This window comes from Vipera ursinii, assembly GCF_947247035.1.
Source record: "Vipera ursinii genome assembly, chromosome: 2".
Taxonomy (NCBI): Eukaryota; Metazoa; Chordata; class Lepidosauria; order Squamata; family Viperidae; genus Vipera; species Vipera ursinii.
In genome coordinates, this window is record NC_139513.1 from 198253315 (window position 1) to 198267060 (window position 13746).

The 13746-nt window shown below is 42.2% G+C and overlaps 1 protein-coding gene across 3 annotated transcripts in view; it reads right to left on the bottom strand.

The window, feature by feature from the left end:
- The window catches only part of GNE (glucosamine (UDP-N-acetyl)-2-epimerase/N-acetylmannosamine kinase), a 53348-nt gene that overhangs the window by 12246 nt on the left and 27356 nt on the right, over nt 1-13746 (bottom strand). For 2 of the 3 annotated variants that reach the window (XM_083353725.1, XM_083353727.1), the window contains exons 2-6: nt 9599-9807; nt 8346-8797; nt 7734-7886; nt 4175-4387; nt 1602-1689 (exon numbers count right to left, since the gene is read on the bottom strand). In XM_083353725.1, coding sequence (XP_083209851.1) covers nt 1602-1689; nt 4175-4387; nt 7734-7886; nt 8346-8797; nt 9599-9807 — 1115 coding nt within the window. The remainder of the gene's footprint in view (nt 1-1601; nt 1690-4174; nt 4388-7733; nt 7887-8345; nt 8798-9598; nt 9808-13746) is intronic. The other variant, XM_083353726.1, reaches the window with a different exon arrangement.

The window sequence follows — 13746 nt, forward strand, 5'->3', positions numbered from 1 at the left end:
TCACATACAGGCCAAGCTGATTAGCTGGCAAAAAGGTACACAGATTAGTAATGCTACCGTGGTTCTATTAACATTAAAAATAAAAAGTAAAATGGCAATTCTCTGCACATTTACTTGGAAGTTATTCCTTTTGAATATAGTAAAAGCCAAGTCTTTGGGCACTTGCGGAAGGATAAGAGGGTGCATCTCTTCCTCTCCAGTGAAAATAAATACAAACATTAATTTTTATCTTACCAATTATCCCAGCACCAAGCTAAGCATTTCTAGCTTAATGTTGTAAACATATTCAGAGACAATTTTTAAATAACATTTTCAAGATTTATCCCTCCTGGAATCTCTCTTAGTGCTCGTTCTTTGGCATCCATCCTGCAAATTCTAAATTAAGCATCGATGCACAGATTAATGGCAACGTATGTACTATAACCTGTTCTTATTTTAACTTGCTTATTGATCCCACACTAAGATGTCCTCCAAGTGAAAGAACCCCAGTTCATCTGAAGGAAGATTCAAGAAGCAAAGGAAATTGGAAAGAAAAACAGAAGCACAATTGTGATCACGTGATTTTTCACTTAGGACTGCTTCATTTAGTGACCAAGTTGCTGGAACCAATTAGTGGCACTAAATGAGGACTACCTATAACTGTGAAACTAGGTCAATAATTCCAAAATCAGACATTTTATCAATCCTATTATCAGACAGCAGTCACAAATTCCTGGGGCTGTCTATTATTACCTAGGAAAATTAAATCAGAGAGGTTCTGAACTATAGGTCATATACTGTTATGCAACACAAAGTTCTAACTTTTCTATTATAGCCTTTTCTTATTTGTTACACTAATTGCTGTACATGAAACTTTATTTTTATTACAAATAAAAAATAATTAGTATCGGACCGTAAAGAATCTGTAAGCTTGCCAATGCCAGATCATACCCATTCACCAATCAAGAGTCAATACGCCATAAAATACAAAACCAGCAAAAAGGATTGGCAATTTATAAAATGATTACTGGAGGAAAAATTGCCTATTCATAAAATGCTGCAATGACAGACATAACCAGTTACAGAGCACATATTTACCAAATGCTATTTGCCTTTCCTATATGCTTCTTTTCCTGAACAATATTTGTTATACCTTCCAGCTTACTTTTGTCAATTCATTTCCATACAAAATACAGCCACACATAATTTTTATTCTGTAAGGTAGTTTGTGGAACCCATATGGATTAGAAATCAAGATGATGCTAGAAATTAGTGTTCTGTAGAATGCCAGTTTAACTATTTTAATCTAAAAAAATATCTAGCTGGGCAGGGCGTCTGGGATTTGCCAAAGGAGGTATCTATGGACAGTCTTCTCTACACTCTTTATCTATATATTATTATTTGATGTAGTAATAAATCTGAAGCAAATAGATATACATCAGATGAATGAATTATGCAAACTGGCATTTACTCTGTAGGACAGCCCTTTTTTATACAAAGATACTATTTAGTTTATCACACAAACGCTTTCCCAATGATGCTTTGAAAAATTTGCAAAACGTAGTAATATTTTCTCTAGGTGCCTTACAATTTCCTACACTCACTTGTATGGCTTTACTCACCAAGGGTATTGCTTCCCAAACTGGATGTGCAAAGCTCGAAGTATCTTGTCTTGGGAATCAGCATCCCGCACATGAAGGACATTCTCTCCTCAAAAAAACAACAACCAGAAACTGAGAACATTAAATATTAGAAGAAAATGAATTTGAAATGAAGCATACTTGCTTAATACAAACGAACTGAATGCTGGATAATAGTTTAAAAGTCCAACTTCATTTCTCTTGCACTGCAGCAAATATGTTAACATAATTATTTAAACAATTAAATGTCCTAGATGTCAGTTTTTCTGTATTTTAATTATTGTTAGTTGCCTTGACTTCTTGGTTGAATAAATAATAAAACAAATTGCATCCATGTTCTGGTTTTCATATATGTTGACAAACGAATATTTTAAAATATCCCCTGCAGAGCTGGGTCGAATCCCGAGTGCCGTGCAACAGAGTGAGCACCTGTTACTCATCCCAGATTCTGCCAACCTAGCAGTTCAGAAGCACGTAAAAATGCAAGTAGAAAAATAGGGACCACTACGGTGGGAAGGTAACAGCGCTCCGTGCGCCTTTGGCGTCTAGTCATGCTGGCCACATGACCACGGAGACATCCTCGGACAAGCGCTGGCTCTTTGGCTTTGAAACGGAGATGAGCACCGGCCCCTAGAGTCAGAAACGACTAGCTCGCATGTGCGGGGGAACCTTTACCTTTTTTTATATTCATTAAAAAAACCACAAAAAATAAAGTGCAATTTTGCTTTTATTTTTGTTGATGGAGACGTAATGCATTTCATTATATTGTCCACAAATCTTTTCAACATTCTTAGCCTTAACAGATTAAAATATAAATAAGCTTATTTGGTCCCTTAACTGCACGGAGCAATTACCCAAAGAAATGCACTCTGTTAAGGAAGTCATACAAGTTAAGTAGGCTCCCTATTTCACAGGAAGAGAAAAATAAACATTTCCTCTCATTTTACCTTACTTTTCTAGGCTCGTCTTCTTGATTATAAACTACAACTTTAATCAGCCCCTTGTTCAAGTCAGAAAATGTTTTGCTTCCATAGAGATAGATTGGTAAGAGCTGCCTATTCCGGTCCCCCAATTTCCATCCATAAGTTGAGCAAGATATTCTCCATTCCAAGTTTCAAATTCTCCCTCCTCATTTCCTTTGCAGCTTTAGCAGTTTGGGAAGAGGAGAGAATGACCAATGAATTCAGGAATTAAATTCTACTGGAAGTCTTCACTTAGGCCTTGCGTACTATCTAATCAACCATCCTGCTCTAGCCACCTGACAATTGGAGCTTACTCTTCTAGGCTACTCTCTGCTGCTCAGGTTCCAGGACACAGCCATAAATCCTCCAACATAAAACCATGTACATCTGCACCAACATACATTTACTTGACAAACGTGGAAATGTTCTAAGAGTTCTAAGAGATAAGATGTTGTGCAATGGTAGGGCAATGTGAAAATTAGCCTGGATGCCCGACATTTTGGGCTTGCAGCTGAGAACTTTGTTTTGTCATATTCAGGAAGAAAGCCTCTTTTCCACACTGCCTAGGAATGTCAACTACAAACTACATGCATTCGTTTAGAGACCATTCAAAGTTACAGCAGCACTGGAAAAAGGGACTTACAGTCAGTCCTCACACTTTCAACCACGCCAGCATCCCCCTGGCTACGTGATCAAATTTCAGAGCTTGGTAGTCGGCGTGTTATTTACAATGCGCCGCAGTGTCCTAGGGTCATAGGATCACCATTTTTCCACCTTCCCAGTCGCTTCTGCAAAGCAACCTCAATGGGGGAATCCAGATTTGCTTAACCACGTGATTCATTTAACAGCTACAGTGATTCACTTAAGAACCGTGGGAAAAAAGGTTCTAAAATCAGGCATAATTCACTTAACAACCGTCTTGGTTATCAATTGGTGCTTCTGCTGAGCGCAGAAGAAGCGCCGATCAGCTGGAATGTCGCAGCATCCCCAGGGTCTTGTGATTTACATTCAGATGCTTGGCAACTGATTCATATTTATGATTGTCACAGTGTCCCAGGGTCATGTGAAGTGACCAAAACATGCTGCAACCACTCAGCAGACAGGGGGAATAAAAACCAAATACCCCCCACCCCTCCACCATTGCCAATCCTCAACAGAAATGCTCACAACAGTGAAAACCTCGGACAGGAGGAAGAGTGCCGCCAGGTGGGCAGGCAGGTGTCTTGCTCGGCTGTGGCTTGGGGGGCACTTTTTTCAGTGCCACTGTAGCTTCAAACAGTCACTAAGGAAACTGTTGTAAGTCAAGGACTACCTGTACTTCATTAGTTTTTTCCTCTTTTTTTGTTCATCAAGTTTTTGACACCTTGCTAGGCAACTGGTGGTACTCGGATGTTGCCATATCCTAAAAGTGGTACAATGGGTGAAAAGGTTGAAAAGCCCTGAGGTAAGAGAATGAGTACAGTAATCTTATCTCTGGAATGAAAAATACATGTTCTTCCTTAGTCTCACTAAAGAATTTGACATGGCTGCGGAAAGTTTTCAATTAAAACAAAGAAACATAGTGCTGTGCCGTTTCCTCCCGATCTTAAATACCTGTTTCTCTCCCTATCTGGCGTGTTCCAAGATTGATGACGGGAGTTCCAAATGCCCCAACTTCTCGTACACCACAGCTGCTGTTCCCAATCATGCAACCAGCATGAGCCAACAGCTGGATGAACTGGTCGAATGGAACATTTTTTACTGCACGGAAATTTGGGTGATGCTCAATGCCTTTCTTCCTCATTACCCGAACCATTTCTTTGCTCCCTGTGATAAAGAAGACAGTAAGTCTTTTAATGCATTTTGAATAAGCATAAGAGGGCAATGAAGGTATATACAAGCCACTTGTATAGAGATTATTACAAGCCACTTTGCATAATGAAATCAGAAAATAATCCCCATGCTGATCAATTGTTGCATTTCCTTTTCAAGATAATCTTTATTTACAACATTCTGCACATTTGTGTAAGAAATATCTGACTTTGACTTACATGGGCAGGAAAAAAAGGCTTCTGTTTAATTCACGAGTCTATTTTTAGCTTTCAAAAATGCATTTAAGTTGCTAAAAATCCCGTGTTAATATAAAGCAACCAAACAGATACAGAACTGAGATCTGCCGTACCGTCTTATTCCTGGAATTACAGGGAGTGCAGAATTATTAGGCAAGTTGTATTTTTGAGGATTAATTTTATTATTGAACAACAACCGTGTTCTCAATGAACCCAAAAAACTCATTAATATCAAAGCTGAATATTTTTGGAAGTAGTTTTTAGTTTGTTTTTAGTTATAGCTATTTTAGGGGGATATCTGTGTGTGCAGGTGACTATTACTGTGCATAATTATTAGGCAACTTAACAAAAAACAAATATATACCCATTTCAATTATTTATTTTTACCAGTGAAACCAATATAACATCTCAACATTCACAAATATACATTTCTGACATTCAAAAACATAACAAAAACAAATCAGTGACCAATATAGCCACCTTTCTTTGCAAGGACACTCAAAAGCCTGCCATCCATGGATTCTGTCAGTGTTTTGATCTGTTCACCATCAACATTGCGTGCAGCAGCAACCACAGCCTCCCAGACACTGTTCAGAGAGGTGTACTGTTTTCCCTCCTTGTAAATCTCACATTTGATGATGGACCACAGGTTCTCAATGGGGTTCAGATCAGGTGAACAAGGAGGCCATGTCATTAGATTTCCTGCTTTTATACCCTTTCTTGCCAGCCACGCTGTGGAGTACTTGGACGCGTGTGATGGAGCATTGTCCTGCATGAAAATCATGTTTTTCTTGAAGGATGCAGACTTCTTCCTGTACCACTGCTTGAAGAAGGTGTCTTCCAGAAACTGGCAGTAGGACTGGGAGTTGAGCTTGACTCCATCCTCAACCCGAAAAGGCCCCACAAGCTCATCTTTGATGATACCAGCCCAAACCAGTACTCCACCTCCACCTTGCTGGCGTCTGAGTCGGACTGGAGCTCTCTGCCCTTTACCAATCCAGCCACGGGCCCATGCATCTGGCCCATCAAGACTCACTCTCATTTCATCAGTCCATACAACCTTAGAAAAATCAGTCTTGAGATATTTCTTGGCCCAGTCTTGACGTTTCAGCTTGTGTGTCTTGTTCAGTGGTGGTCGTCTTTCAGCCTTTCTTACCTTGGCCATGTCTCTGAGTATTGCACACCTTGTGCTTTTGGGCACTCCAGTGATGTTGCAGCTCTGAAATATGGCCAAACTGGTGGCAAGTGGCATCTTGGCAGCTGCACGCTTGACTTTTCTCAGTTCATGGTCAGTTATTTTGCGCCTTGGTTTCTCCACACGCTTCTTGCGACCCTGTTGACTATTTTGAATGAAACGCTTGATTGTTCGATGATCACGCTTCAGAAGCTTTGCAATTTTAAGAGTGCTGCATCCCTCTGCAAGATATCTCACTATTTTTGACTTTTCTGAGCCTGTCAAGTCCTTCTTTTGACCCATTTTGCCAAAGGAAAGGAAGTTGCCTAATAATTATGCACACCTGATACAGGGTGTTGATGTCATTAGACCACACCCCTTCTCATTACAGAGATGCACATCACCTAATATGCTTAATTGGTAGTAGGCTTTCGAGCCTATACAGCTTGGAGTAAGACAACATGCATAAAGAGGATGATGTGGTCAAAATACTCATTTGCCTAATAATTCTGCACTCCCTGTAGTTATTAATCATATATTCGACATTAGAATAAAAGTTAAAGAAGACAAATGTGACTTAAGATTGGGAATTAAATCTAACTTTTACGAGCAAAACAAATGTGGGCTTAAAGATGATTTAAACTTGAGATGGGGAACATGAGACTTCCATTTCACATAAGAGGATAGGAATCTGTGGAAGTTCTATAAAGGTTCAGAGGAGAGAAAGGAAGCTGAATGGTCTTGAATATTCATTGCCGGTTCGTGCTTAATGATCACTTGTTCAGAGACATCTGAACTTATTGGTGCTGAATAAGTGGTACCTATGAAGGGTCCTCAAAGCTCCAGCCACTGCAGCATCCCTGTGGTCATGTGATCATGATCTGGATGTCTGACAACCAACTCGCAATTATGACATTGCAACACCTCAGTCACACAATTACCATTTGCAACCTTCACTGCCGGATTCCACAAGCAAGCTCAATGGGGAAGCTACCAGGATTCAACAACAGTACAGGGTTTGCTTAATAACATCAACTAAAAGTTCCAGAACTGCCATCACTAAGCATCATGATCATGAGGCGTTGCACGTTGCAACCATCTTGCTTACTGGTGGAATTTCCACTCCCAGTTACGATTGTTAATTAAGGATATCTGTATTTGTGAAGGAGTGAAAGGGTAATAATCACAGCACTATCAAATAATAATAATAATAATAATAATAATAATAATAATAATAATAATAATAATAATAATAATAATAATAATAATTTTATTTATATACCGCCCTTCTCCCGAAGGACTCAGGGCAGTGAACAGGGCAAATGTATAAAATACAAAAATACAAAAGTTAAAAGGAATTAAACATAATTCCCAAGGTAAAAACAATAAATACAAATATTAAGAACAATAAAAAACCCAACCCATCCCCCATCAGGCCAAGCCGGCTTGTTCAAATAAATACATTTTCAGATTGCGTCAGAAGGAGAGGAGGTTGGGCGCCATCCGGAGCTCAACCGGCAACCGATTCCATAATTCCGGGGCGCCCACAGAGAAGGACCTCCCCCTGGGGGCCACCAAACGACATTCTCTGATCGGTGGCACCCTGAGGAGGCCCTCTCTGTGGGAACGCACAGGGCGGAGGGAAGTTGATGCCGGCAGCAGGTGCTCCTTAAGGTACTCCGGACCCATGCCATGTAGGGCCTTGAACACCATTACCAGTACCTTGAATCTCACTCGGAAGACAACTGGGAGCCAATGCAGCTCACGGAGCAGAGGTGTAACATGGGAGTATCGGGAAACTCCCAACACGACTCTCGTGGCTGCATTCTGTGCCAGTTAATTACACACACACACACACACACACACACACACACACAGAGGCATTCCTAATACAGTACGTTAACATATTCGTAATAGTCATCTCACTCACCTGCATCAATATTTGGGAATAAAATCAAAGTCCTCTTGTTAAAAGAGATGAGAGCATCCAAAGTCAGTTCAAACATCTTTACAGAATGTTTAATGTCTGTGGTCACAGGATGCTGCAAAGCGATTATATACTCTTTTGGTTTTACACCCTCACCTGTGAAAACAATGTAAATGTAATACACACATACACACTTAAAAAGCAAAATAACTTGAGTTATAAAAAAAAAACCCAGCAAGCACAGAATTCACTTCATGATCACCGGTGTTCCCTTAGTGACAGTCGTAAAAAACAGTTGTAGTGTCAAACTAATTTATGACCACAATGACTTAACAGTCATAATTCCAGGCTCGATGCTATTTGTAAGCCAAGAACATCCTGTAACAAGATTCCTTTTTCACATTCTAACGTGAAAAATCTAGACTTCTGTTCCATGGTGCAGTTGTGAAATTTATATATTTAAAATTCTAATATATAATCCAAAGACAAACATTTTTGGTACACCAGGCCAATTGTAACTGCCAACTATGATGGCAAACCCCAAAAGGGGCCAGATAAACTTTTGATGTAGTCTGCTTCATGAAATCATAGTCTTACGTATGCAACTCGTTTTACCTAACCACATCCGGATAACGCTCATATAATCCTTATTTTTGGCAGACAGCAACTTGTCGTACGAAGGGCATCCTGCCAGAAGGATGCGGTCATGGTCTTCACACATAGAGATCAAATGCTGCTCTGCACTTCTTGTGCAACACACGTGGTAATGAGCCAGCTTGGTAATGGCATGCCTGATGGAATCATCTATGGTCCCACTGACTTCTCCACCTTCAATGTGAAGAATTCGAATGTTCATTAAGGCAGCAGAGGTAGCTAGCGCTAAAGCATCAAACCGGTCTCCATGGACTATCATTATGTCAGGTTTCAGGCGATTGAGCACATCGGGCAACTTGACTAAGGCAAGACCAACAGATTCCACCATAGCGGCTTCATCTTCCCCTCTCACTATTGTGTGTAATCTGCTGTGGATGTCAAAGTCATCTTGTTCAATCATACGGTACGTGTTCCTGGAAAGAGGGAAGAGGAAGAGGAAAAGTACTTAGCAGTGCCGTACACTTTAACACCAACAGCGTGCTAGTTACTAAAATACACTGAAATTAATGATACAGTCAATATAATTGTCTGACAAGGCAAGGGTGGGTAATATTAACAATTTCAATCCCAAGAAATTTAATAATAATAATATGATTGAGGCAAGAGAAAGCAAAAGTAGTACCAACAGGTGCCTTCGGTGCAATCCCAAAACAACTGGGGCACCAACGGAACGCCATCGACACTGACAAAATCACCATCAGTCAATAGCAAAAGGCAACTTCACTCAGAAAAACTTACATCCTGAGATGGCATCTGTAACATCATTAAACATCCGCATATGCCTATCCTGGATCCAAGGGAAGGACTCAACTAGTAGATTAAAAAACATCAAGTCCAATCTAAACATCTGACTGACTACGGAACCAACCATAATAATAATATTGTTAATAAAACCATTCTTTAAAGGCTGTACAGGCAGTCCTCGACATATGTCCACAATTGAGCCCAAAATTTCCATTGCTAAGCAAGACAGTTAAGAAGGATCAATTTGCTTAATGACAATTTGCTTAAGAACCAGTGACTTGCTTTACAACTATCGTAAAAATGGTTCTAAATGTGGTGACCATGACGACTTCCAATCAAAATTCCAGGGCCAGTGGTAGCCATTAAAGTGAGGACTACCTTTGAACCTGGAATAAAGAAATCAATCTTAAGAAAACCCATCCCCACAATTCCAGTTAAGCATATTTGAAGAAATAACGTATACGTCTTACCCATAGTCATCAATCAGATGAGAGCCCAGAACTATAATATCCAGTTCAAAGAACTGTGGTTCTGCTTTAAGGCCAAACATGATTGGGGCCAATTTTGAATAATCTGCTCTGTTACATGTAGCAACACAAACCCGAAGTTTCCGATTGTTTCCATTCTTCTCCATCACTTCCTTTTGTTTTTGCTTAGCAAGGGTCCTGAAATAAAGCTCCTGAAATATAATTGTACAGAAATTAGTACACTAGGAACATGTAGAGTATATTGAATACAGTGATGCAGGGATCCCCAAACCCTGGTTCATGGACCAGTACTGGTCCACACAAACAAGCAAAGCCCCATCGGTGGGATGCAGGCAGGAAACAAAACCATGCCCCCTCCGGTCCATGGAAAAACCTCTCTCCACGGAACAGGTCCCTGGTGCACAAAAGGTTGGGGACCTCTGCAATAATGGATTTATATCAGTTTAATTTTTCCTTCTATTTAGACAAGAAATTCACTGGAAGATTTTGGGTCAGAAATAAACTCTGTACCCAGGCATCCTTTGGGACGACTGCAATAAAGATGAACCTATATACAAGGTAATAGATATGCAAAGAAAAATGACATTATGCATTTTGTAAAACTTGCTAAATGGAATTTCATGATTGTTCACAACATATTATTTGTTATATAATTACATGTGATTTTTCCCATACATAATTCTTGCACCAGTGACGGAGAAATACTTCCTCCATAATCCGCCTCCACATTTTTTTAACTATGAGCCACTTGAATATAATTAGACCAACTGAAGCTACATTTTACAGAATATAGGCTTAGAATTACTACTTTCAATGACACTAACGGAAGAATCATAATAAGCTGAAGTCAAATTCACTTTAAAACCTCTAGCCGACAAAATTTAAAGTATGCCACCTACAATATTTTTAAAGACTTCCAAGAATTTCAAGTAATTGGTTCCAAGTAAAGTAATGAACAGGGATTTTTCAATATTCAGTTTATTAGTGCATCAAAAGTGGAAAGAAAAGGGGCGTTTCTTACCTGAATGCCTTTTCTCAGCATGATGATGGAGAATCCACGAATGGGTTAACTCTATCTTCCTGCCCAATTAGACTAAGCCTGTCAAATTTGCCACGCCTCTCCTGGGCCAGGACACCTCCCAGTCACGACGAAGGCAAAGCTACTGACGACAGTCCGACGTGTTGGCTCCCATACCTGACACAGGACCTGACGGACACTAAGGGGTGGGTGTGGATTCTCCATCATCATGCTGAGAAAAGGCGTTCAGGTAAGACAACGCCCCTTCTCCAGCATGATAGATGGAGAATCCACAAATGGGACATACCAAAGCCGCCCTGTCCCTATAGGAGGGAATCAGTCAGGGCCTGTGTCCCACCCTGTGGCACTACTTCTTATAGCACTCTCCGACTGAATGAGGCATCCGCGGAGGCAAACCTATCCAGTTTATAATGCCTCACGAAGGGGGAAGGTGAAGACCATGTTGCCATCCTACAAATGTCCCCAATGGACGCCTCTGTGTCGCCCATGCTGTGGAAGTTGCAGCGCTGCGAGTGGAGTGAGCAGTGATATGACTTGGAACTGACAGTGAATGTGATTGGTACACCCCTGCAATACAAGCCCTGATCCACCTGCCTATAGTGGAGGCAGAAACCTTCTGCCCCAAAGTAGAAGGTTGAAAGGAAACAAAGAGGGCTTCCGACTTGCAAAAGGACGCTGTCTGCTTAAAGTAGTAGCGTAAGGCCCTGTGGACGTCCAGGGCGTGCCATTGACGTTCCAAGTCATGAAATGGATGAGGACAAAAATCTGGCAGAATTACCTCCTGCATCCTGTGAAACAAGGTATTGACTTTTTGGAATAAGGAGGGATCCAACCAAAGGACCACCCTGTCATCATGAAAGATGCGTAAGTCCTCTCTGATAGAGCTGCCAGTTCAGAAATGCGTCTAGCCGACATGACAGCTATCAAGGCTACCTTGACTGTCAAGAACTGCAGTGTACAGGTTCTGATAGGTTCAAATGGAGATGAGATAAGGGCCTGCAAAACCCGTGGCAAATCCCAAGAGGGATACTGGTGAACCACGGGCAGTTTGGTGTTGGTCGCTCCCTTGAGAAATGAGCGTACCACAGGATGTTGAGCCAATGGCTCTGAATTGCCACTTGTAAGTATTATGGATAGAGCTGCACTTGTCTGCAGATAGTATTGGGTGCCAAACTCTTGTTGAGCCCCTCCAATAAATAATCCAAAATCCTTGGAATGGTAATAGCCAAGAGATCTAACTGGTTCTTTGCCCACCAGTGACAGAAACTTCTCCAAGTGGTGGAGTCATAGATTCTGTTTGTTGTAGGCCGTCTGGAGGCCTGAATCATCGCAATTACACCTGGCGAATAGGACTCACGCGTCAGGAGCCGCTGTTCAAGTGCCAGGTGGTTAACTGGAGCCACTGGGTTTCTTGATGTTGCAGAGCTCCCTGGCTGAGTATAATGCGACCTGGAGGAATCCATGGGGGAGAGATGAAAAAGCTCATGAGGTCGGCAAACCATGGCCGTTTTCCAAGGAGAAAAACCTTGGAAGCTGGGAGTTCGCCAGAGAAGCGAACAAATCCAGTACTGGATGACCAAACCTCTCCATCTCCCTGAAGAGATCGGGATGCAGGCATCACTCGGAGTGATCCACTGTCGACCTGCTCAGAAAATCCGCCTGCTGATTTGCCTCTCCCGAGCTGTGCTCGGCCCTGAGGGAGAAGAGGTTGGTCTGCCCAGGATCCCAACAACTGGGCCTTGGCCATAAGGGACCTGGAACGGGTACCCCCTTGCCGGTTCACATGGGCTTTTGCCACCACATTGTCCGTGAGGACCAGGACATGTTGTCTCACCACCCTGTTGCGGAAGTGACATAGGTCCAGAAGTATGGTTCTAAGCTCCAACCAGTTTATGTTGTGCTTCAGGTCTGACCGGGACCACCGACCCTGAGCCAACTGTGACCTTAGGTGCGTTCCCCAGCCGAACAAACTGGCGTCCATAGTTAGGGTGAGCCGAATGGGCTCCTTGAATAATGAGCCTCTGGCTACTGCTGGGGAGGTCCACCACTGGAGGGATCTAAGGGTCTGAGACAGAATCCTTACCCTTTGGTTGGAGGAGCTGGTGCCCAGTCTCTGAAATGGGAGCAAAAACCATTGCAGGTTCCTGGAGTGTAGTATGGCCCATGGCACTATCGCCATGCAGGAAACCATCTTCCCTAACAATTGGGAGACAATGGCCAGTGTAACTACAGTGTAACTACAGTGTAACTCTGCGGCTGGCAGAGACAGGCCACACCTGGAATGATAGCGGTGCCTAAAATGGTGGCCGCTCCTGAGGAAAACTCTCAGGAGGTTTAGGCTGACAATAGGGAGAGCGGTAAGGAAAGCTGTTACAGGCACGCTTGAAAGGCAGCAGAGGATTTCCAGAGAAATCCTCCCCATGCGGCTTCCAAAATGGCGCCTGCAACAAGCGCGCCACAATAAGAGACGGAGGCCTGGGGCTTCCTGGAGACTGCAGAGTAAGAAGGGCACCTTTACACAGTATGGCACTGCGCTGATCCCAGCGCAGCTAGAGAGATGAAGAAGGAATGTAGGCCAAGGCCTTCTGCAGTGGCTGGGAAGCCAAATGCTTCCTGGAGTTTGAAGCTCCAAAGGGAGAGGAAAATCCATCGAGCGATTAGGAGCTGCGCTGATCCCAGTCCAGCTAACGAGATGAAGAAGGAATGTAGGCCAAGGCCTTCTGCAGTGGCTGGGAAGCCAAATGCTTCCTGGAGTTTGAAGCACCAAAGGGACAGGAAAATCCGCAAAGCGGTTAGGAGCTGAGCTGATCCCAGCGCAGAGAGGGAAATGGAGAATCCACGAATGGAAAGTAAAGAACCATACAACCTGCTCAATGAATTCAGTCTACAAACTGGGAGCCAAAATTATCATGTCTATTCTGGGCAAAGACTAAGTCATGACTGGGAGGCGTGGCAAATTTGACAGACTTAGTCTAATTGGGCAGGAAGACAGAGTTAACCCATTCGTGGATTCTCCATCTATCATGCTGGAGAAAAGGGAACTATTACTCTCCTATAAAACAATATATAACCAGTTTGAAAAAAGAAATTT